Source organism: Orcinus orca, chromosome 7, assembly GCF_937001465.1.
Source record: "Orcinus orca chromosome 7, mOrcOrc1.1, whole genome shotgun sequence".
NCBI classification, from domain to species: domain Eukaryota; kingdom Metazoa; phylum Chordata; class Mammalia; order Artiodactyla; family Delphinidae; genus Orcinus; species Orcinus orca.
Genome location: NC_064565.1, coordinates 109,363,593 through 109,388,143, shown reverse-complemented (window position 1 = coordinate 109,388,143; position 24,551 = coordinate 109,363,593). Strand labels below are relative to the sequence as shown.

Here is a 24,551-nt window from a genome sequence, read left to right as displayed (position 1 = left end):
TCAGAAGAAATCAACCCTGCCGACACCTGGATCTCAGACTCCCAGCCTCCAGAACTAGGAGAAAATTAATTTCTGTTTAAGTTACTCAATCTGTGGTATTTGCTTTGGAAGCCCTGGAAAACCAATACAAATATAAAGTTGGACAACAAGCTAACATTTCAGGTCTTTAGGCTGAATTCATTGAGGCAGCACCCCCGAAGTTTTGTTTACAGGAGGAGGTTTTTAGATTTCAGGTCACCAAAGTCGACTGAAATGGGCTCCTTGCGATTCATTTGCCGTTTCTTAGTGTCTTCGAATTTGAAGATCAGATTCGAATAAAATCAACTGTAGTACAAAAGCCTAAACTGCTTTCCATTTACTATTCTAGGAGGCAAGGGCCATACCACACTTCTCGCTTCCAGCTTTCGGGTTGCAAAACCAGAGCTCACCTGGGTGGCCAGGGCTTCCGGGACTCCCAGGAACTCCCTCTGGTGCAGCAGGGCCCGAACATCCAGGTGTGCCAGGTGGCCCTCTACCTCCTTTCTTTCCCATGTCACCTGGCAATCCTGGATCTCCCTTAAATTCAGTCAAACACCTTTAAAATTCTCATATAAGCAGGATATGTGATCAGAATTAAGTATAAACTAGGTTGGTTTCTATTTATGTATTTATTTATTTAGCAATTCATGGTAAGTGTCTGCTGTGTGCTACCACCCTGATAGCTGCTGGGAACAGGATGGCTACATAATTTGTGGGGTGCAGTGCAAAACAAAAATGCAGCTCTCTTTAAAAGAACTTTTAAAAAGTAATTGAAGACAGAAATGGCAGAGCATTAAACCAAACATGGAGTCCTTGTCAGCACGGGACCTCTGTGGCTACACGAGTCCTGTGCCCAAGAAGCCAGGAATATAATAGTAACCATGTACGAATATGTGATGGATACAGTCCCTGCCTTCATGGAGCTTTAGAGACCAGTGGGAGACAGACACTAAATAAGGAGGTCAGAAAGAAATAGAACAAATGGATGTGTGTTCTTCATATACTCTGCATGCAGATAAACGTATGTCAACCACATGTAAAAAAAGAAACAAACAAAAACACAAACTTCCCATGGTTTAATATTCCTTAAATCTGTACTTCACTTTTATGATAAGCCAGAACATATGGATTTGATAGTAACTTACAAAATCTCGATGGTAGCTGACTAAGATTCATTATTCTGTTACTAAGATTTGCCAGCATGATAAAACCAGCACATTCTGTGTTCAATGCATAGTTTAAAAAATTTCTCCTGTGGTTACCTATGAAAACTTTAAATGAAACTATTCATTAATTGAATGTGAATTAAGTCAAATATGATTCCTCACTCAGGAAAAATTTCAGCGGAAGGAGTCTCTTTCTGGTTTTCTGAGGACCTCGTTAAAAATAAAGGGCAAAGGAAATTTGTTTGAACTCCAAGTAGTAAAGGGTTACTTTCTCGGGTCTTTGTGGTTTCTAAAAGTTTTCTTTCTTGTTGTTTTACAGCTGGAGGAAATCTTTAGGAAAGGTGGTGTTTTATAGGCTCAAAAGAGAGTCAGGGAGAAAGTCTCCTAAGTAATGATTTTTATACTTTTTGGAAGTCTGATGAAAAATAACAGACTCCTAAAAAAAACAAAAACAAAAACTGTATCCAAACAATTTTCATTTGATTTCTTTGGATACAATAGGCTCCCCCAGGGATCCATGGAATCCCATGTGAAGAACCCCGCTTGTGGGAATTTCTATTAATTATTCTCTATCGCTCTAGCTCTGGCCCTTGTGTAACTGCTATATGCAGAAAGGATGGAAGAAGATAAACCTAAAAGAACAGCTGAGCCACACTGAAACCTTTGGTTGCTGCATGATTCCACATGCAAGGGAGGGCTTTGGCATCCAGTCTCTAGTTGACAGAGCACAAGCGCTGAGAACACTGTGACAAGATAGAAAATCTTCTGTGTAATGCAACGACAAGAAACTTTTAAAACGATTAAGAAAGATAAATGTATATATCTTAGGATTTTTTTTGGTTTTGCTTTTTAATAATGCTCTAAATTTATTTTATTTTTCATCTTTTATTGTGTTTAAGAAGACAAGTATTTTTTATTACAAAGTTGGAACATTTATTTTTGTAAGCCTGTGTGAGATGAGTCTATAGCAGAGACTGGCCACTTTGTAGCACAAGAAAAACAAACACTGCTCTGGCAACTTGTATGGGCTTGTGATCACTACCTCCTCCTGGTAGCACACTTAAATTGCAGGGTTGGTTATGAGAAATTCCTTGGGGGTTGAAACTGGAGGGAATAAACTCAGAAATTGAAGTTGTGTGATAGGCATCCTTAGTTATAGAAAGAGGGGAGAAAACCTCAAATAAGTGTCTGAAAATACAGTAATATTTTCAATTTTCTTTGCCCACAATGAATCCAGATACTTGTTGATATTTAAAGGGACTCATTCTACCACCAAAACATAAATACTTCAGTGGCCTATATACCTTTGGTCCTGGTGGTCCTGGCCTTGTACCTTCTGAATAACCTGGCTCTCCCTTATCTCCTTGGGGACCATGAGTACCTGGGAGGCCTGGTCTTCCAGCTAGACCTGGGAATCCCATAGTTCCCTTCATTCCTTTAGTACCTGAAATTAGGAAAGAAATCAGGTAGATTGGTAAAGGCAGAGATCTTGAAGGGTTCTACTTCTCACCTTTTCACAAACCACCTTTCTCCCAAGAAGCTGGTTTTTCAGAAGCACTGATGTGTCAGATAGTCTTTTTTTTTTTTCAATTTTTTAAAAATTGGAGTATAATTGCTTTACAATGTTGTGTCAGTTTCTGTTGTACAACGAACTGAATCAGCTATATGTATACATATATCCCCTCCCTCTTGGACCTCCCTCCCACCCCCCCATCCCACTTATTAGAGAAATGCAAATCAAAACTACAGTGAGGTATGACCTCACACCAGTCAGAATGGCCATCATCAAAAAAGATCTACAAACAAAAAATGCTGGAGAGGATGTGGAGAAAAGGGAACCCTCTTGCACTGTTGGTGGGAATGTAAATTGATACAGCCACTATGGAGAACAGTATGGAGGTTCCTTAAAAAACTAAAAACAGGTAGTCTTAATGGATGATTTTTACACAATATAAATGTTTATTTTATTCTCACTCATGTTCTGGTTGCATACAGTACATTTGTCTAGAAGCAAATCTAGTTGTTTTACACCAACTTTCTACCAAGTAGAAAACCAAAATGACAACACAGAAAATCTAGAATTAGGACCCATCTTGAGGCTGTAGGCTCGTAACAGGACATTATGCATTACCTGGCACCCCCATGTTTCCCATGCTTCCTGGCACACCACGTGGTCCTGGCTCACCAGGATTCCCAATGCTGCCTGGATCTCCTCTGGAGTCTTGAGAACAAATAAATAGTCATACGCTCTGTGTAGTTCCTGGACATAGTAGATGCTCAATAAACACTTGTTGCTTGCACAAATGAATGAATCCAGCGCAGCCAGACCATCTGGTTTAGGTACTTGTTTAGCTGCATTTATGCCTTCAAATAAGGAAGGGACTGGTGACTCAGAAAATGTAAAATTAGAGAAAGTTAGATTTTTGTCAGCAGGCCTGGATTTCAAACATCAGAATCATCCTAGGACCAAAGCCAGCAGGAAAGAGGGGGCTCCTGTGACAATATAGTAACAGATTTTCCAATGCAATATGGAAATTTTATTACAATGCAATAAATTTCATCACAGATGTGGTCACGGGGAATAGGGGGCCACATTATTTGTTTAAAAAATGACTTTGCAAACTCAATAACTTGTTTAAAATAGAAAGAGGCAAATTTGAAAACCTCTAAAGCATTATCTTACTTTCTTCTAGGATATATGAGGTTGTAATATAGTTTAGAATACATATCAGCTATTTCAAAATAAAATTTTGAGTGCAAAGCAGAACTTCACGTAGGTTAACATTTTTTAGTTAATACAGGCTGACTACAATTTGGTTAAATTATAAGAAATATAATTTGGTTAAATTATAAGAAGCAAATTTCTGTTGGGGCAGAATTCATATTCTAGAAACACATTTTTGTTACATTTAGATCTAGGAAAACTTAACACCTGATATTTCTATTAGAGAATCAGCTATACCTGGTGATCCTGGTGGTCCAGGTGGCCCTTGGAGTCCTTTGAAACCTGGTAATCCTGGAATGCCTCTGTTTCCTTTCTCACCAGGCTTCCCTGCAAGTCCTAAAGTTAAAAACTATGCATTAAAAATACAGGTTAGAATTTTATCAGGCTTATCCATGTCCTGATTAAAATTTTTGAGCTATTATTGAAATACAACATAGCATATTTGTTAAGAGTATGGGCAGATTTGGGCTTATATTTTATTTAAAAGGAAGATTAAAAGAGGTAATACATGAAAAGCATTAGCACAGTGCCTGGCATGAGTTCGTTCTCAAAGAACTCTAGCAATTTTCATAACATTTACACTTTGAACCAACATTTTAAGAACTAGTGGCCTAAATACAGCTTCTTTTTTTTTTTTTTAAATAATGACAGAGGCTTATCTACTACTATTCTTGTCTGGACTATTTCATTCTTAATCCATTTATTACAACTATCATTTATTAAGTAACTGGTTTATGGAAGACATTATTTTCTTTTATTTATCTTATTTAATCTTCAGGCAACCTCAGTGTATTCTTGAGCCTTTCCAGATAGGGTGTAGAAATGAGAAAATTGAGACTCTTTAAGAAGTCAATGAAATAATATAGAGTCACACCATCAGTTAGTGGTAATGCTGGGACTTGAATCCAGTTCTGCAGGCTAGAAGTCTCATAAGTTTCCCACAACACCATCCTACCTTCCCTAAAACATGGCTTTGATCACATTCTCCTGCTCAAAAATATTCATTGAATCTCTTTTGCCTCCAGAGTAAATGACGGACTCCTTTCACTGGCACTTGAAAGATTCTACAATCTATCCATGGCTGCAACTTGTGCCTTTTCTCAAGCAGATTCACTTCCCTTGGCTGTTTCCCTGCTTACATATTCATTCATTCACATACGCGTTGAGTACGTAATTAACAGACAGCTCTTGTTCTAAGTGCTGGAGACATAGAAAAATCAGGTTCTCTTTTCCCAAGTTTTTAGTGTTTAACTGGGGAGACAGCCAAGTAAAAAATTACCACCAGTGAGATAGTTTCTGTAACAGAGTTGGGCACAATAGGCTACAGGGAAGAATTTTGAGAAGAGGGGATTTTTTTTTAATTGTAGTGTGATTGCTTTACAATATTGTGTTAGTTTCTGCTGTATAGTGAAGTAAGTCAGCTATAGGTATACATATATCCCCTCCCGCCTGGACCTCGCCCCCCATCCCATCCATCTAGGTCATCACAGAGCACTGAGCTGAGCTCCCTGTGCTATACAGCAGGTCCCCACTAGCTATCTGTTTTACACATGGTAGTGTATTTATGTCAAACCTAATCTCCCAATTCATCCCACCCTCCCCTTCCCCGACTGTGTCCACACGTCCATTCTCTACCTCTCCGTTTCTATTCCTACATCACTAATTATTAGAGAAATGCAAATCAAAACTGCAATGAGGTATCACCCCACACCGGTCAGAATGGCCATCATCAAAAAATCTACAAACAGTTAATGCTGGAGAGGGTCTAGAGAAAAGGGAATCCTCTTGCACTGCTGCTGGGAATGGAAATTGGTACAGCCACTGTGGAGAACAGTATGGAGATTCCTTAAAAAGAGGGGATTTTTTTTTTTTTTTTTTTTTTTTGCAGTACGGGGGCCTCTCACTGCTGTGGCCTCTCCCGTTGCGGAGCACAGGCTCTGGACGCACAGGCTCAGCGGCCATGGCTCACGGGCCCAGCCGCTCCGCGGCATGTGGGATCCTCCCGGACCAGGGCACGAACCCGCGTCCCCTGCATCGGCAGGCGGACTCTCAACCACTGCGCCACCAGGGAAGCCCAAAGAGGGGATATTTATAAGCTCAGTGTTGAAGAGCAAGTGGGAGCTAGCTGGATGGAGAAAGCATGGAGTGGGACAGAATTCTTAGGCAAGAAAATAACGTGTGCAAAGGAGTGGTGAGTAGCAGGGAGTTAGAATGTTTTCTTTTGTAACTTTTGGTTTTTTTCCATTTATATCCTTTATCATAACCTAAAAATATAGATCACTGAGTGTATTCATTTGCTTTGGTTTTTAAAGGGCAAACAACCGCCTGTGGGCCAAACTTGGCTTGATGTTGCATGGCTGGAGAGCTAAGGATGCTTTTCCTATTTTTAATGGGCTGCAAACAGACAAACACACACAAAAGAAGAATATGCAACAGGTGTCATATGTGGTCCACAAAGCCTAAGATATTTACTACCTGGCCCTGGATATAAATTGTTTACAGAGACATTATTGTTTCTTTCCCTTATTAAGCTGTAAGTTTCCTCACGACCAGAATACTACCTCTGCTTTGTTCACCTCTGTGTCTTCAGGACATAGTAAAAATGTCTAGTCATAGGGACTAAAAAATACTTGCTAAGTAAATAAAGGTCATGTGGCTGGAGAAGTAGGCAAAGGGCAAGTGATAAAGAAACCTGGATGCCAGTCAAAGAAACCTGAATTCTTTTTTTTTTTTTTTTTTTTTTGGTGGTACGCGGGCCTCTCACTGTTGTGGCCTCTCCCGTTGCGGAGCACAGGCTCCGGATGTGCAGGCTCAGCGGCCATGGCTCACAGGCCCAGCCGCTCCACAGCATGTGGGATCTTCCTGGACCGGGGCACGAACCCGTGTCCCCTGCATTGGCAGGCGGACTCTCAACCACTGCGCCACCAGGGAAGCCCAGAAACCTGAATTCTTAAAGCAAGGGGAGACTTGGAAAGATTTTAAGCCAAGAGTATCCCTTGCTCATCTGAAACCTACTCATAATTTAAATCCTTCTTCATGGAGGCTTCTCTTTTTTAAAATTTATTTTATTGAAGTATAGTTGACTTACAATGTTGTGTTATTTCTGCTGTACAGCAAAGTGATTCAGTTATACATGCATAAGTTCTTTTTCATATTATTTTCCATTATAGTTTATTACAGGATACTGAATATAGTTCCCTGTGCTCATGGAGGCTTCTTTGACTACCCTGGTTGAGGTGTTTTCTGCTTTGCTCATGTCCCACAGGCTCAGTGGTACCCAGCTGGCAGCACAGTGAGAAGGCTGAGTATGGACTTTGGAACCAACAACATCAGTGTGAGGTCCATCTCTGCACTTCCTATCAGAGTGACACTGAGTAATGTGACCTTTCCATTTCCCATCTATAAAATGGGATGACAGCAATAACCTACTCCTAGGGTTGTTGTGAGAATTAAATGAGTCAATATTTGTAAAGCTTGGAACAGTACCTGCATGTGGGAAGGGCTTCACAGGTCTTTGCTAAAATAGCATAACAGTTCTTTTGTATTATTCTTTACCTTTTTGTACATATGTCTAAATCTTCCATGCAGACTCCTTGAGGAGAGGACGACTTTGTTTTCATACCTTCAATAGCTCTTCCACATTTGCAGTGGATGTCTTTAAGTCAGAAACTCAGACGAAAAATGAATCATATAGAAATTAGAGAGGCCTAGATAGTATGATCTTTTGTTGTTGTTGTGGTTCTATCTCTGCTCCTTGGTTGTGGGTTTGAAAAGCCAAAAGGAAACATGTAGGACAGCTTCCATGCACCTTGTACTTTGCTAGAAGCATAAACATAGCATGTGTCCCTATATATTTTACAGAAACAATTCTTTAATTGTAAATTAGTACCCATTGTGCATTCATGATGTTAGAGTCAAATTTTAGTTTATGTAGGCACAGATATGCTATTCATATTTTTTTTCAGAATGTTTGCAACACTAACTAAATCATCTAGAATAATCCAGTGAAGTGGTGTCTGACAGTTTATGAAGACTGGACACTTGTGCCAGTATTTTTTTTTTTTTTACATCTTGACTTAGACCAGTTCTAGCAGAATTTTATAAAATTCATACTACTTTCTATTCTATTGTTAAAAATGTAATGCAGTCTTCTGTTCGCACCCAGAACTAAACCATCCCTTGGACAGCAGATTAAAGGGGGACTACCCAAAAGGCCTTTACTTGCTAATTTTCCTTTATAGAAAAAAATCTGATTCTTTTCCCAATGATTATCCTTTTATTTATTTATTTTTAAAGTTTGGTCCATTTGAGGAATAGCAAAAGGCCAGAATGGCTATTTTATTTTTATTTATTTTTTTAAAAATATTTACTTATTTATTTATTTGGCTGCATTGGGTTTTAGCTGCGGCACGCGGGATCTTTGTTGCGGCTCATGGGCTTCTCTCTAGTTGTGGCACGCGGGCTTAGTTGCCACTCGGCATATGGGATCTTAGTTCCCCGACCAGGGATCAAACCCGCATCCCCTGTGTTGGAAGGCAGATTGGATTCTTAACCACTGGACCACCAGGGAAGTCCCTGATTATCCTTTTCTAAGTTAGCAAATTAGCTGGATTCAATCACTCTCCAGAACCCTGCTCCAATGTCACCTCTGTGAAGTCCCTCCTAATTCTGGGAAAGACAGCTATTCAGTCTTGCCAGCCTGGTCTGCAGAACTCTATCCAGAATTTTTAAAGCAAATCTTACAATCTAACTTCTCAAAGTTGATTACAAATTATTCAAAACTTGATATGGTTTTGCAACTACAAACACATTTTTCTTTTATTCTTCCCTGCTATAGAAGTTTGATCTGCAAACATTTAATTTTACCCAGAAATCCTTTGTTTTATTAAAGTTACTTGGGGTTAGACTGGATCAGGAAGACCGCAAGGCAAACCTTAAATTTTGATTTGATATTGGCTGTATTGATCATATAAAAAAGCCTGTCATACAAAGTGCTTAAATAACTTGAAATAATTTGAATGGGTTTGAATTTGAGCTTAACAGCTATAGCTAACAAATAACAGCATTGTTTTGTTTTTTTTGTTTGCTTGTTTGTTTTTTGCGGTATGTGGGCCTCTCACTGTTGTGGCCTCTCCCGTTGCGGAGCACAGGCTCCGGACGCGCAGGCTCAGCGGCCATGGCTCACGGGCCCAGCCGCTCCACGGCACGTGGGATCTTCCCAGACTGGAGCACGAACTCGTGTCCCCTGCATCAGCAGGTGGCCTCTCAACCACTGCGCCACCAGGGAAGCCCAAATAACAGCATTTTTAAGGCACTGATTTGTAATCAAAATATATTTTCTCTTTAGTAATTATTCTCCAAAGGATTCTGAGTATAAGAAGCAGGTTTTAGATGCAATCAGAAAAATTCACCCTAGCAGCTGATAGAATAGAGTTGAAGTTGGGGTGGAGTTTTCTACTCCAGCCAGGGAAGTTTTTTATGTGGAATTTTCTAAAGGTTTAATTTTCACCATACTTGGCAAAAGGGGGCTTTGAGGCTTAGAATTTAAAGATTGGCTAGTGAAAATTTAAAGACAGCGGACCAAAATGCAGAATTAACTTGGAAATAAAAAGTTACGATTTAAGGAGGCAACATATTACTGTTCAAGGCACACAAAACCCAGTTCTAGTCCAACTCAGTCACCAACTGGCTTTGTGAGCCTGGGCGGGAAATTAAACCCTGGTCCTCACTGTTCTCTTATGTCAACTAAAGGGATTTTCCTGGATAATTTCTTAGTCCCAGAATCAGCTCTGATGTTCTGGTTCTAAACGTAAGAACGTTTGTACCTTTGAGTCCTGGTTCCCCTTTGTCCCCGACTAAGCGTAATATTCCAGGAGGCCCTGGAATTCCTTTATCTCCTTGTTCCCCTTTGGCACCTGGGGCTCCTCTCTCGCCTTTTACTCCTGGAATTCCAAAGCTCCCTAAGAGACAGACGTAACAACATCAGTTCCTTAATTCTTTAAAAGTTCATGAGGATTCAAAAGTTAACAGTGCTTACCATAAAACAAAACAAGACAGATAAACCAAAAAAGGTTAACAGGGTTGAGAACTTGATAAATAGTTGCCCCCAAACAGGCAGCCACATGAGGGTAGTTGTCTAAGCCTGTAGGGAGAAAATATGACTATTCAAAAGGGACAAAGGAATACAGAAAACTGCAAAATCAAATATAAGGTTTTCTCAGAACTACTTTCTCCTCAAAGAATAAAATATAATTTATTTTTCTGCTAATTAAATGAACATTGTTCATGCCTCCTGATAGCTGGAAAGATATTCTATCACTTACCCCTCTGTCCCAGGGTGCCTGGCTTCCCAGGAGGCCCCGGAGGGCCAATGTTTCCGGGAACCCCCATCATCCCAATCGTTCCTTTTTCACCTATGGAAACAAATTAACACAAGGCAGCACATGCTGTAAAGAATGAGAAAAGTGAAATACTCCATAAAATAAAATGAATTATACTTAGAAAGAGAGAAAGAGTGTTGCAAAAATGGTTTCTGTAAACAGGAAAATAATCCCACTTGTCTAGGGATGGGTCAGTAAATGGTCTTTTTTTACATCGTGGATGTGGAAGTTGGTAGCAAATCACACTTGTGGATGAGGAGAAAATATGCTGAAGGTTTGGAGCATTCCCTCGTCCCAACCCTTGATCAATAACTTTGTTATATTCCCTTATTTTACTTTCTTCATAGCATTTGTCGCTAGATGAACTTAGTTCTTAAATGTGTTTGTTATCGTGCTCCCCATTGTTCGAGGTGGAGTCTTATCCACCAATGTGTCTCTAGGGTCTGGAACAGTGATGGCATATGATAGTAGCTCAATAATATAAATGAAAGGTTAATTAGCAGATTAAGTTCTTATTCTGGACTCTTCTCTGGAGGAGAGACCAGTGAGGTCCTTATGCCATGAGAAGACTATTGAAATATTCTCCCCCAAACATATAAACCATAATAAGTGATGAAATAAAAGAATTATAAGGGAATACTATGAACAATGACAGGCCAGAAAATCCAATTCTTAGAAGAGGCACAGATTACCAAAATTGACTCAAGAAGAAACAGAAAATCTGAATAGATCTATAAGAAGCAAAGAGATTGAATTAGTAATTTTAAAACTTCTCTCAAAGAAAACCCAAGCCCCAGGTGACTTCACTGGTGAACTCTATCAAATATTTAAAGAATATCAATTCTTCACAAACTCTTCTAGAAAATACAAGAGGAGGAAACACTTCTCATCTTGTTCAATAAGATAGCATTACCCTGATACCAAAACCAGACAAAGACATCACAAGAAAACAGACTAGCAAGTATCCCTTATAAATATGGATGCAAAAAATTTCAACAAAATACTAGCAAATACATTTCACTAGTAATATATTAACAAGATTACACAGCAAAAATAGTCATATTGTGGGTAATTGTGAAATTTGACCATCCCACTACCACCAGTTCCCAGCCCTCTGGCTCCTTGCAAATAACTCAGAAGAAAAACTTATACTAAATGAAAGAGAAGCTTAGAGTCAAAAGCCTATGCGGGTCTCTAGTTTACACAGCTACCTTAAAAGGAATATGTGGAAGAACAGAGAAGAAGAAAAACAAAAGCACATAAAGAGTACCTGGTGGCCCTAAAAATCCTGGATTTCCTGGATATCCTTTTGTACCAGGTGGTCCCATCTCCCCTCGATGACCCGGCATTCCTGGTGGTCCAGGTTCTCCAGGAAATCCTGACCTATCCAAGCCTGGAATACCTGGGTCTCCCTTTGGCCCCGTTTCGCCTCTTCTGCCTATATATGAATGAATGAATGAATGAATGCACGATTGCTTTCCACACCAACTCCAGATATATTTTATGGCTGTAAATATTTAGCTCTGTGATTGTGGGCAAACCACAGACTTTTCTAATTGATAGATTTAGGTCCCCTTTTGTAAAATTCTAAGATCCCTTCTGGATTTAACATTCTGTGTTTCAATGATTCATGAAGTAATGATAGTGTAGAATTTAGATTTATTTTCTAGTCCTGCAGGCACATCTTGGGAATGCACTTTCTGACCGTGGCGCAGTCTTTAACCGGCAGAATTCATACAGAGCCACTCACGTGGCGGCAAGCCACCAGATGCTTCTAGAAACAATAGCAGCACCACTACAACAATTAACTTCTTGGCCAAAATTTTGTTTGTGAACATATAAGAAGTATAATAGGCGAGTTCTAAAGGATTTTTTACCCAGAAACAGTTCACAGATCTGGCTGAGAGGAGCGAAAAAGATAGTAAGCTTCCCATGACCGCCTAGCTTTCAAAATTTAGATTTACTTTCATACCTTTTCTTTTATGTTGCTTGTAAAGCAACCATCTATGTATTTTAGTTTGTAACTTGTGAACATATACCTTTGCATACATTCACTCTGTTTCAATAATAAGGATACATTTACCACTTTAATATACCTATGAAAGTATTAAAGATAAAAGTTATTTGAGAGTTTATATGTATATATATATATATGTAAGTATACATCTGTATATATCTTCATTGTTCATATTTTCTTGCATACAAGACACAAACCAATCTTACTGTAGTAACTTCAGGTCTCTTACTCTATAGTTGGTATTCACTGCAACAAGTTCGTGACAACAGGTTTTTGTTTCTGAAATCACTTTTCCCATTGAACAGTGGTCAGGACTTGTTACCGGATAGTTCTCATGTTAAGCAGCAAAACTCAAAGCAGGAGTCCCATGTCATCTGCCCCCTGGTGACTGGTTTCAAGGGCCTCCCCCTACCTTGTTGCCCTTTCAATCCATTTAAGCCTGGAAGTCCTTGAGCTCCACTGAGACTTTCTTTGCACCTTCCTGGGGGGCCTCTTTCTCCAGGTGGTCCAGGCTGCCCTGGATCCCCTGCAAAATAGAGTCCAAGAATACGATCGGGTGGCAAAACTCAAGGTCCTAGTATTGCTATTCCAGTCATTCTCTTATAACTTTCCCTCCTGAATCGAACTTAGAGTTAATACCATTGATATGTCTTATAGAGAGGACACTCATTAAAAAGGAAAGAAGGAAGAAAGGAAGAAAGAGGGAACAAAGGTAGGGCAGCAATGGAATGGAAATTTGAATGGAAAGTTAATTAAGGCTCGCACGTTCAATTTATTGAGCTGGAAGTTTGAGAAGAGTTCTTCACCCCTAGAGCACCTACACATTCAATCTGCAGCATTTTAGCTGAGCTCACAGTGGAGAAAAGCAATCACACTTGCTATTTTACCTCGTGGTCCATCAAGCCCTCCAGTTCCTGGAATTCCAGGGAGACCTGGAAGTCCAGGGAGTCCACTTTCTCCCTTTTCCCCAGAGTTGCCTCTTTCTCCTGGCAAACCTGGTGCTCCTGGCTCTCCAGGCATGGCTAGTCCTGGTTCTCCCTATAGCACAGAAATTACGTTAGTTTTACTGTATCATGCTTGCAAATCCTTATCGACTATTGACCGGTCTTTAGGGCTATTTACGTGAAAACAACGTCTCCGTGATGGAGGTTCTATGTCCCTTTTGTACAGTCACCACCATTCCATCCACTTTCCTTTTTCAATTGTGGTTGCTGACTTTTTAAATAAAACTGTGCTTAGTAATTCTTCATAGCCTCCACTTTTTAAGAAGACTGTGGAATTTTCTGTAAACAGTCTAGATGTCTCTCCTTTTGATAGTTTTTCTCATAGATATCCACGTCTGTTTCTAGAGTTTTCCCATTTTAAGTACTCTGAATGTTTCTGAAGATTAAGGAAGAAATAGAGAGGCAAATTGGTCTTCTTACACCTTCTATTCTCCTTTCTAAAGGGGAGTGATGGTTCAGAGAAACTTTTAAAAAAGTCGGCATCTTCATCATCTACAAATATATTGACAATTTCTACACACAAAGCATCCTGACTGACTGACTGTAACTGCCCCTCCCCTCCCCTCCCCAATTGTCAGTCTGAATTTTAATTCTCAAAGACCTTGACTCCTGGGAGGCCTGGCTTTCCAGGTAACCCTGGCTTTCCCATTTCTCCAGGACAGCCTGGTGATCCTTTTGTTCCTGGAAAACCTCGGTCTCCTACAGAGAAAAAGATAACAAAGGTTGTAAGACAGGTCTTAAAAGATTCTGAACAGTAGCTCTTAGATATTTTTATGAAAGTTTAAATGATGAGAATGCCAACTGCTAAATTAGCACTTTAAAAAAGTCAATTCCAAATTGGTTCCCAGTTTAAAAAATTACCTTCTCCACTCTTGTTGTTTAGCACCACTAAAGTTTGATTGAGCAATTCTTTAAACCACTGATACCGAATGACCATTTGGGTGCCTTTTTTAAAAAGTGTATTTTGCATACTGTGTACAGCCAAATGAATTTTTAAATATGTCTATATATCTACTCAAGCATGACCCAGATCGAGATATAAAGCATTTCCAGCATCCAGGTAGCCTTTCTTAACCTGGGTTGCTCAAGAGAATTACTTCCTAAAGCTCTATAATAGCCACTGAACATTAACTTCTCTTTTACGCATTTATAATAGGAGAGTTGAGAAAGGAGTTAACACACATCTTTTTCTCCGATCTGTGGTTCAAAAGAGGAAAGCCTGGTAGAGCAAGGCTGCGTTCAAAGAGTTCCTTTGTGCCCCTAATTTGACCAGTTTCATTTATTTATTTATTTTAGCCGTGTCGGGTCTTAGTTGCGGCACGTGGGATCTTCTTTGTGGCATGTGGGCTCATAGTTGTGGCATGTGGGCTTCTTAGTTGCGGCATGCATGTGGGATCTAGTTCCCCGACAAGGGATAGAACCCGGGCCCCGTTCATTGGAAACACAGAGTCTTACCCACTGGACGACCAGGGAAGTCCCTAATTTGACCAATTTTAAATTCACAGTTATTTCATGGGATTTATTAGGTTCAACTGGGAAATTCTGAATCTCCACTTTCAAGAAGCCCTTATGCTAGTTCTGTTTCCCATAGTTTACAGTCTCCTTCCAGAAGGCAAATCCATAGGGTGACAAGCTAGGATGCAACGTCTCAAGGCAGGGTCCATGAAGCACTTGGCTAAAACATGGGCCAGGTTGCATTACTTCAAGATCACTGGGAAAAAATCTAGGAAACTGGAGTCAAAGCCATTCTTGCGACCATGTGAGAAATGTGATTATGTTTTCTATTTCAAATACTCATAAATTGAGATCAATATTCCTATATTTGGGCAGAACTGATGGGTGATAAACATTGCTGACATATTAATGTAAGAGATGAAGCACCAAAAAATGGATTATATTGGGATAAGCACTTCCAACAATATTGAAACAAACATGAAATTATCATAAAATCTGAAGTTCTATGGGACATCCCAGGGACTGAGATGACTCATATGCCATCCTGGACAGGACTGTGATGTATGTGTCAGCAGGGAGCCTCAGGTTACTGTTTGAGTTCTTAGCATCTGGATTTCTTTGGAGTGTTTTCCCGCTTTGATGAGAAACAGCATTTTTCCCTAAAGGAAAATAACTTCCATAATTTATTTGGGAGTATATAGGGAGATCAGCTATCTGTGATTTAACAGTTTTTTTTAATTATAAAAGAAGTGTATAAGGTGAAGAAATGTGTAAATGTACAAAGTACAGGCATTTATGAAGAAGAATAAATTCCTCCTAATCCCACAATCAAGAAGCATCACTGTTAGCATTTTAGTGAATTTCCTTACGGTTTTTTTTATGTACTTTAAAAAATATGACTGCGATGAGATTGCATAAATCAATGTGAAGTCTCCCTTTTTCGCTAAAATTATTGTAAGGTTTTTTTCCCATTTAAGACTGGTGGAAAACATCATTTTAAAGGATTAAATGGATATTTCCTATATTATTCATTATACGCATTTATATTTTATAAATATCCACAATGAACCTTATGTTTAAAAACTTTTTAAAATTTACCCTTAGGTCCAGGAGGCCCAGGGAATCCGATTCCTGGAATTCCTGGTTCACCATCGGGCCCAGGAAGACCCAGATCACATTTTCCTGTGGATCCAGGGATACCTTAAAAACATGCATACATTTACATCAGCGCCTTCCCTTTATCTTGCCTTAAAACAAAACGTTTGTTTCTGGGTCATCCCAGATCTTTTTGAAAATTAAGAAATAATAACCCCACCTTCCTCCCCCTTTCTATGCAATGAGCTAATCATTAGGAGGTGCAAATAATTTTGAAAATATAATTTAACTCCTAAAAAGAAATATTCTCGATATCTTGAACTATATGTCTCCCTCCATCAATGCAAAGTTAACTTTTAGACGATGTTGGCAAAGAAGGTAAGTTTTCAAATGAAGAAGCTGTGGGAACTGTCCTGATTAAACACCAGCCCACATTCCTTGCTCCTCCACCAAAAATCCATGCAGATTGTTCTGCATTCCAACTCCTCTTAAGTAATGGTAGAGATTCTGTTTTGGAATCAGAAGGACTAACAGGAATAATCTGGGTAATCTCAAAGGACAACAGCAAGTCTCCTGTCTGTTGGCTTGTCCCTTCTGGTCTGCACTGTTTTTTTTGGAGCCAGTGACTATATGCTTTCCTTAGAATGGGAGAGTTATAACTAGGAGAGTCAGGGTGCCATCTGATGCCATGTACCAGATGTGGCAAAGGGATACTCACCAGGTGGACCTTGGGGGCCAGCACGGCCTGGGGCTCCAGGAGGTCCTGGGGGCCCTGGAACTGGTGTCAAAACACCGATTTCTCCCTTAGGACCTTAAGAAAATTTGCATCATAAGATTGGCGTGCATATTGAAGCTTTTCTTTCTTCAGAAGGGAAAAACACAATTATAAGGGGTTCATAAACATCCCCTAAGGAATATAAAAACTAATCTGCTTCCATAGGCTTCAAAACTGGCTTAAAGATGACCAGCTCATAGAAATTCCACTGACAAATATATGGAAGCATCTACTATTGTCTAAGCCTTGTTTTAATTAAGAGCCCAACATGCTGGTCTATTAAAAGAGAGCCTATTTTTAAAAATATTGATAATATGGAATTCAGCCTAACTGCTGGTGAATACTAGTAGGATGTTTATTTATTGGGTGACTAGTTTTCACAGGAAGGCAGTATGGTTTATTGGACAAAACATGAAGTGAGGCCTAACAAGTTGATCTGGGCTTGATTCTTGGCCCTGCTTTTTTTTTTTTTTTTTTTGCGGTACGCGGGCCTCTCACTGTTGTGGCCTCTCCCGTTGCGGAGCACAGGCTCCGGACGCGCAGGCTCAGCGGCCATGGCTCACAGGCCTAGCCGCTCCGCGGCATGTGGGATCATCCCGGACCGGGGCATGAACCCGCGTCCCCTGCATCGGCAGGCGGACTCTCAACCACTGCGCCACCAGGGAAGCCCGGGCATGTTTTTTTTTTTTTTTTTTTTTTTTTGTGGTATGCGGGCCTCTCCCTGTTGTGGCCTCTCCCGTTGCGGAGCACAGGCTCCGGACGCACAGGCTCAGCGGCCATGGCTCACGGGCCCAGCCGCTCCGCGGCATGTGGGATCTTCCCGGACCGGGGCACGAACCCGCGCCCCCTGCATCGGCAGGCAGACTCTCAACCACTGCGCCACCAGGGAAGCCCCCCGGGCATGTTTTTTAACATAAGTTCCTCATGTGTTGAGAAAATGATGCCTGTGTCACTGGTAAAGATTTGAGATAACATTCTGACCACAGTAGCCAATATTAAAAATATGTTAGGGATCAGTTTTATCCATATATTCATATATTTATAGAAAGAATAAGTTTACAGTAATGTGATGGGGAAAATTTGGTAATAATATATTTTATGACAGTGGAGTCCTTCACTAAAAATTCACATTTAGAAAGAACAGAAGAAGATTTGAAGATGGATTAGAAGAGGGCTGAGTAAACTTTTTTAGTAAAGGACCAGATAGTAAATAATTTAGACTTTATGGCCCAGGTGGTTCTCTGTTGCAATTACTCAACTCTGTTATCCTAGTGTGAGAGTAGCCAGGAACAATCTGTAAATAAATGAGCATAGCTGTGTGCCAATACAACTATATAGACACTGAAACTTGAATTTTATATAATTTTTACATGTCACAAAATATTATTCAAAAGGTTTTTCCCCAATCATTTAAAAATATAAAAACCATTCTTAGCTTGGGAACTATACATGAGTGGGAGGTGGGCTGGATTGAGACTGAGGTCTGCCATGGTTTGCCAATCCCTGGATTAGAATAGCAGCCTCAAAGGTAAGGTGCAGAAAAAAATACACATGTATGAATAGTCACAAAATAAGATTTACATATGTGTGTGGACAGAAATGCATGCATACAATTTATAATATACTGGTGACCCTTGAACAACACAAGTTTGAACCACGAGGTTTCACTCATTCGCGGATTTTTTCAATAGTAAATACTAGAGTACTACATGAACTACAGATACGGAGGAACCACACATAGGAGGGTTGACTCTAAGTTATACAAGTAGAGGGTTGCCCGTCCTAACTCCCGCGTTATCTGAGGGTCACCTGTATGTGAATACTACTGGGGATACTGCACTCAAAATTTTATTCCTGGTGACGGATGCTATAAAAAGATTTGGAGACCAGTGGTTTTTTGGGTCTCTAAAGTGATTTTAGAAGCAAAAAACGACCATGGTAGCATTATTTGTTTAACACTGTCAGTAACGTGAAATTCTCATCTTTCGCCCCGTTCTCCACCACGGATAAACATTGAGGTTCAGATCCCTCCTGAATCCCGCAAGTACGTTCAGTATACGTGGATCCCAAAATTAACGGGACTTTATTATCAAGACAACTTTTCTTCATTTGTCTTAGATACTTTGAAGTTTTATTTAGAAACCATTTATGAGGTTATGAATCAAAAAGAATAAATTTGCAATAACATGAGTGGGCCCTGGGCCCAGGAAAAGGCTTCTCAAGATCAATCCTATAGGTTTTTGCCTTCTCTTTATCGTAGCTAACTTCCACTCATCTCTTAGGATCTATTCACTCCGTGTATTTATATCAGTAATGGATATAGACTATTCCTAGGAAATTTCAGCTGTACTGCTCACTAACAGGGAAAAAGAGGATTATCTCTACCATATTCTACATGTTATTTCCCAGTGTCTACAAGTTGACATTGTCTATTTACTAGAAGCATGTTTCTATACATTCATTAGTCTTGAGGGAGTTTCACTAGCGCTAGGAACCACCAACCCACTCCACAGGAAAACAGGACTGGAAAGAAAACTAACCAACCGGCTTCTCCAGGTGGTCCAGGGGCTCCAGGAAGTCCTTGGGTGCCCTTTGGACCAGGCTCTCCCCAAGGTCCATAGTCTGATGGTCCAGCCGGTCCTGCAGGTCCTGGGGACCCAGGGATGCCAGGATCCCCTGGAAGACCCTGGTCTCCCTTCTCCCCCCTCAGGGCCTGTATCAATAGAAATATGTTTGGATAGTGATTCATCCAGTATCCCTTTACACAGGCTAACCTCACCGTGAATACGAATACCAGTTAGGTTGTCATGGAGAAGATCTTGAATTAAAAAGCAGTTGTTACCTGAAGGGCATTGTTCCTAAAATAAGAGCACTGAATGATGTCTGTTGTTTTGCCCTTTGGAATCCAGCAACATTTCATTAACTCTCTTGAGTCCCACTTAAGGTGTCCTACAATGGGATGCCACATATGACAACAGCCCCAAAAACTTAGCTCAAATTGGCCAACAACTCAAATGGCATTAGAGGTGACATTCATGTTACTGGCACATTTCTAAAATAAAACCAGTACAGCAAACTTTAATTTGATTGGTTTTTCACCAGGTATTTTCATTATAAAGGAGATATTCTATCTATAGTAATTTTTTTCTTATAAAATATTTTTTTGTTGTTAATTCCATAGTCTGTCACTTTGAAAATGAGTTGTTTATTTTAAAGAAGTTGAATTTGACAAAATAATCGAAGTTCCCCTTCTTCTCCAACATGGCCCCAAATAATAAATTTGATTGGATTTTTCATTGTTTAGTGTCAATGTGGGACTGGGTAATCCTTCTTTCATAATTGCAGGGTGTAAGACTCAAATCAGTTCCTTGATTTTCTCTTACTTTCTGGGACTTCTTTACTGGAACTAATAAAAAAAATTAGGGCGATGCAAATGGAAGCATCACGTGAACTGTCTTGATATCAGACCTAAAGAGTTCCCAACCCCAGCCCTCTTTAAGGATAACCGCCACTCTGGAGGGGCCGCTGACAGTTTGCCAAAGAGAGTCTGAAACATTGGCCCTGCTAGCTGCTTCCACTCAAAAAGCGTTTTGTAGTTAAAAGGTTTAGGAAAGTCTGCATATCATATCCACAACCTGGGGAGTCACCACTCATATTCTCATACTAAAGGGTCTGTGAGTGAATCTTTAAATTTGTTTGACGAGTTTCTCTGCTTGAGGTGAAACCCTTTGTATTGGACGACACTGATTAACCCTGGGAGAAACTGGGATTTTATAAAACAGGCTGGGCAGCATGCCTTGCAAACTTCTCAGATACATGCGATAGGTTCTCAGCCTCTGCCTCTATGACATTTAAAAACAGATTCTGGGGACGAAGTGAGAGAGTGGCATGGACTTATATATACTACCAAATGTAAACTAGGTAGCTAGTGGGAAGCAGCTGCATAGCACAGGGAGACCAGCTCGGTACTTTGTGACCACCTGGAGGGGTGGGATAGGGAGGGTGGGAGGGAGATGCAAGAGGGAGGAGATATGAGGATATATGTATATGTGTAGCTGATTCCCTGTGTTATAAAGCAGAAACTAACACACCATTTTAAAGCAATTATACTCCAATAAAGATGCTAAAAAAAAAAAAGATCCTGGTAGGAACCTCTCACTTGAACGTGTGAGAGATTCCATCCCATGAAAAGAGACAGAATTATATAAACTTAAATACGGTAAATGACAAAACATTTACCCAAATGACAAAGCCCTAACTATTCTGTCCTCTTATGCATTTATTTTTACTTAAAAGAATGAACATTGTCCCCCAAATGTTGACTAAAACTTTCCATTATTAATCATTTTCTGAACTTCCCTATAAACTCATTTGATACAAATGTGGAATTGTACCTTGTGTATGAAACAAGGTCATTATCAATGTAGAATTTTCTATGGGCTAAAAAAAACCATGGAGTGCTATTTTTTTTTTGTCAAAATACTATAAATATTTGTTCGGGTTATTACTGCTCATTTGAAGATGCCTCATCCTGCAGTTAAAGGGATGAACTGTGCTGAATGGCCAACAATTTTTTTTTTTTTTTTTTGAAAAGAAATCATCTGATGTCTTAACTTTAGAGCCCTTCATTCAGAGGGAGGGTAATTTGAAAAAAGTGTCTAGATACCAACCGGTTCTCCCTTAGGTCCTGGTAATCCTTTTACTCCCGGAGTTCCAGGAATTCCATCCAAGCCCTTTCTTCCAGGATGTCCTCGGAGCCCTGGATCCCCTGGGGCACCCACTTGTCTCTCTGGCTGAGATGCTTCACCTTTTTCTCCTTTAAGTCCTGGATGACCCTGATCACCCGGCAATCCCTAGGGTGGTACAAAAATGAGTCTACCTTGCATTTGGGTACAGTTCTTGTGTCAATATTTAAAAACGTCAATAAGAACTTTTCAATTTTAATGAACATGAATTTTTTTTCCAGACCCTTTCTTTGGCCCATAAGTAAAATTTCAAGCTATTTGGCTTTATCTTTTTCTTCCAAAACTATAAAAAAATTTCAATTAGTGTAATTCAATGCAATATATATACAATAATATAATTCAATATGATACAACCTTCATCATAATTCAGATTATGTTAGAATACTGGTAAATTTCAATATGCATCTATGGATAATTTGATTTAAATATATTTATCCAAGTATAACTTTCTGATTTAAATTTTTAACAACTTTATTGATGTATAATTTACATATTATAAAATGAATCTTTTGTAAGAATACAATTCAATGATTTTTAGTAAATTTACACATTCATGCCACAATCACCACCATCCAGTGTTAGGATGTTTCCACCACTCCTCCAAATTCCCGCAAATCTATTTGCAGTCCATCCCTGTTCCCAGCCTCAGCCCCCGGCAGCCACTGATCAGCTTCTGTCTCTGATACCATTTGAAATGATTATAAATTCATTAATTCATTCACTTATTCTTTCGCACATCATTCATTTATTCATTCAACCAACAAGTATCTACTAAGTGCTTTACTATTAAGTGCTCCTTGCCAGGCACCAAACTGACAACCTATATGGGGTGCAACCATATTTCCAGAGGGCTCCATTTTCCAAATTGAAAGTAAATAAAGCTTTAAAACCATGAAATCTTACCGGAAATCCTGGAAGACCAGCGCTTCCTGGGGACCCTGGGATTCCTTTAATGCCAGCTGCCCCTTGTCTTCCTGAAAGCAGTAAATTATTAAGTATACATTGAACACAAACTCTGAACAGCTAGGGTAATGCAGTATGTGAAGAAAATAGGATGTCTTCTTCTGAAGAAAGAAAAGTTCTTTATTAAAACACACAGTGCAAGGTAAGAATGGGAGTAAATAACTGGAATAAGAGATAATATTCAAAACAAGAACTCTTGGGCTTCCCTGGTGGCGCAGTGGTTGAGAGTCCACCTGCCGATGCAGGGGACACGGGTTCGTGCCCCGGTCCGGGAAGATCCCACATGCCGCGGAGCCGCTGGGCCCATGAGCCATGGCCACTGAGCCTGCACGTCTGGAGCCTGTGCATCGCAACGGGAGAGGCCACAACAGTGAGAGGCCCGCGTATAGGAAAACAAACAAACAAACAAAAAAAAAAACAAGAACTCTTAAATTTTAGCTTCCTAAAATTCTTGTCTTTATCATTTTAAGGAGACACATTTTTTTCTTCTAATGATAAAAGTAATGGGTGTTCATTGTAAAAAAAAAATACAGAAAGAAGAGAATAAAAATCACACATACGGGGGCGGTCGTGGTGTGATGAATTGGGAGACTGGAATTGACATATATACACTAATATGTATAAAATAGATAACTAATGAGAACTTGCTGTATAAATATAAAATAAAATAAAATTCAAAAAAAAATCACGCATAAATCTACCACCAGAAGACAGTATTTGCTAAAATTTCCATGTGCATTACTCATAAAATTTTATATCCATAAATGCACAGGACTCATAATACACTTTTTTGGAATCTTACTGTACATATGTCAATAAATATGGACTTATAGCTTCCCTTTAAATGGCTGCATGGTAGCCTATTGTATGGGTGAACCATCATTCATTCAGCTAACAGCTATGTTTAGACATTTAGATTGTCTTATTCAACTTTAGTTGTTGTAAACAGTGCTATGATAAATACCTCTGGATATTTAGTTCTGCAAATTTATCCAAAGATTTCCTTTACAATAAATTGCTAAAAGTGTAACTGCAGGTCCAAACAGGTACAAATCTTTCTGAGGCTTTGTATATCGGTTGCCAAATTGCGTTTTACTGGATGATTTTATACTTCCTCTATTTAACTATCTCTGTAAAGAGGATCCCTTTAGAGGATCTTTTGGACGGATCTCAGGTCAGTTTATTAACAAATGTTTATTCAGATTTTTTTTTTGCAAGATCTAAGCCAGGAGAATGTTTTGTATAGTAATCCAAACAGTTTTACTGCTTATGTATCTCTTTGAGCTATACCTGTAGTACCTCAAATGTAGGAAAACCAAGGAAAATACAGCAATGCGACCGGTTGGTTAGCAGCAGTGAGCTGCCCGCCTGCATCACTAGCCTTGGGCCAGAGATCGCTCTGGGGATGTAGGAAAATTACGATGGCTTTCCTTTTGTTCTTTACCTTCCTCCCTTCTTTTTAGTTTTTGTTTTAACATTTCCCCCAGAGACTTGGGCCTCAAATAGGAGCTGTATGAAAAACACTGCCCCCTGTTCTTTGCCCCATCCTTTCCCGTCAGGCTTGTCTCAGCGAGTCAGGGGGCAGTGACTGCAAAGCAACTAAGGCCTTCATGAAGAAGTGGGTAGGATTTGAGGGTGACAAAGGATCCCTGCCCTAATGATGTCCTCTACCGGCTGGCCGCAGTGCTCGCAGCTGCCACCGTGAGCCTTTCTTCTTTGGACTGAGACCAAGCCTCCCCGAAGACTCTGTGTCAATGCAAATGTCTACTGGATGGTGGTAACATGCAAACATGCTCTTATCTCCAAAGGTAGAGCTTTTAGCTCTTAGCTCCTAAGGTAGAGCTTTGGATTAACTTGGCTCAAAGGGCAGCGCCTGGTACAGCAATTAAGGGGTTCCAGTGTAGAAGGCGGGAGCATGTCTCCAGAGGAGAGTGTCTGGACTGGAGTCAGGCTCTACCGCTTATTAGCTATGTCATCTGATACCTCAGCTTCCTCATCTGTTAAATGGGGTTAATGTAACACTTAGCTCTAGGGTTGACATGAGGACTAAGGGCTGGAGGCACAGAAGACATCTAGAACCATGCCTAGGGCACTGAGCAAGGGCTCCGTAACTTGAGAGCTCTTATTAGTTAATGAGAAATCATTTGAGGATGATGTCTATAGACCAAGGTGCTAATGGCAGAACCTAGATGGTGTGTGATACCACGT

General features: G+C 39.9%; 1 protein-coding gene across 1 annotated transcript in view; it reads right to left on the bottom strand.

Moving 5' to 3' along the window:
- The window catches only part of COL4A3 (collagen type IV alpha 3 chain), a 134,867-nt gene that overhangs the window by 19,493 nt on the left and 90,823 nt on the right, over positions 1–24,551 (bottom strand). The window contains exons 24-38 of the mRNA XM_004262633.4: positions 22,284–22,354; positions 21,306–21,488; positions 19,180–19,348; positions 16,579–16,671; positions 15,864–15,965; positions 13,912–14,009; positions 13,194–13,344; positions 12,719–12,832; positions 11,560–11,727; positions 10,233–10,322; positions 9,735–9,869; positions 4,147–4,245; positions 3,316–3,405; positions 2,489–2,628; positions 429–555 (exon numbers count right to left, since the gene is read on the bottom strand). Coding sequence (XP_004262681.1) covers positions 429–555; positions 2,489–2,628; positions 3,316–3,405; positions 4,147–4,245; positions 9,735–9,869; positions 10,233–10,322; positions 11,560–11,727; positions 12,719–12,832; positions 13,194–13,344; positions 13,912–14,009; positions 15,864–15,965; positions 16,579–16,671; positions 19,180–19,348; positions 21,306–21,488; positions 22,284–22,354 — 1,830 coding nt within the window. The remainder of the gene's footprint in view (positions 1–428; positions 556–2,488; positions 2,629–3,315; positions 3,406–4,146; positions 4,246–9,734; positions 9,870–10,232; positions 10,323–11,559; positions 11,728–12,718; positions 12,833–13,193; positions 13,345–13,911; positions 14,010–15,863; positions 15,966–16,578; positions 16,672–19,179; positions 19,349–21,305; positions 21,489–22,283; positions 22,355–24,551) is intronic.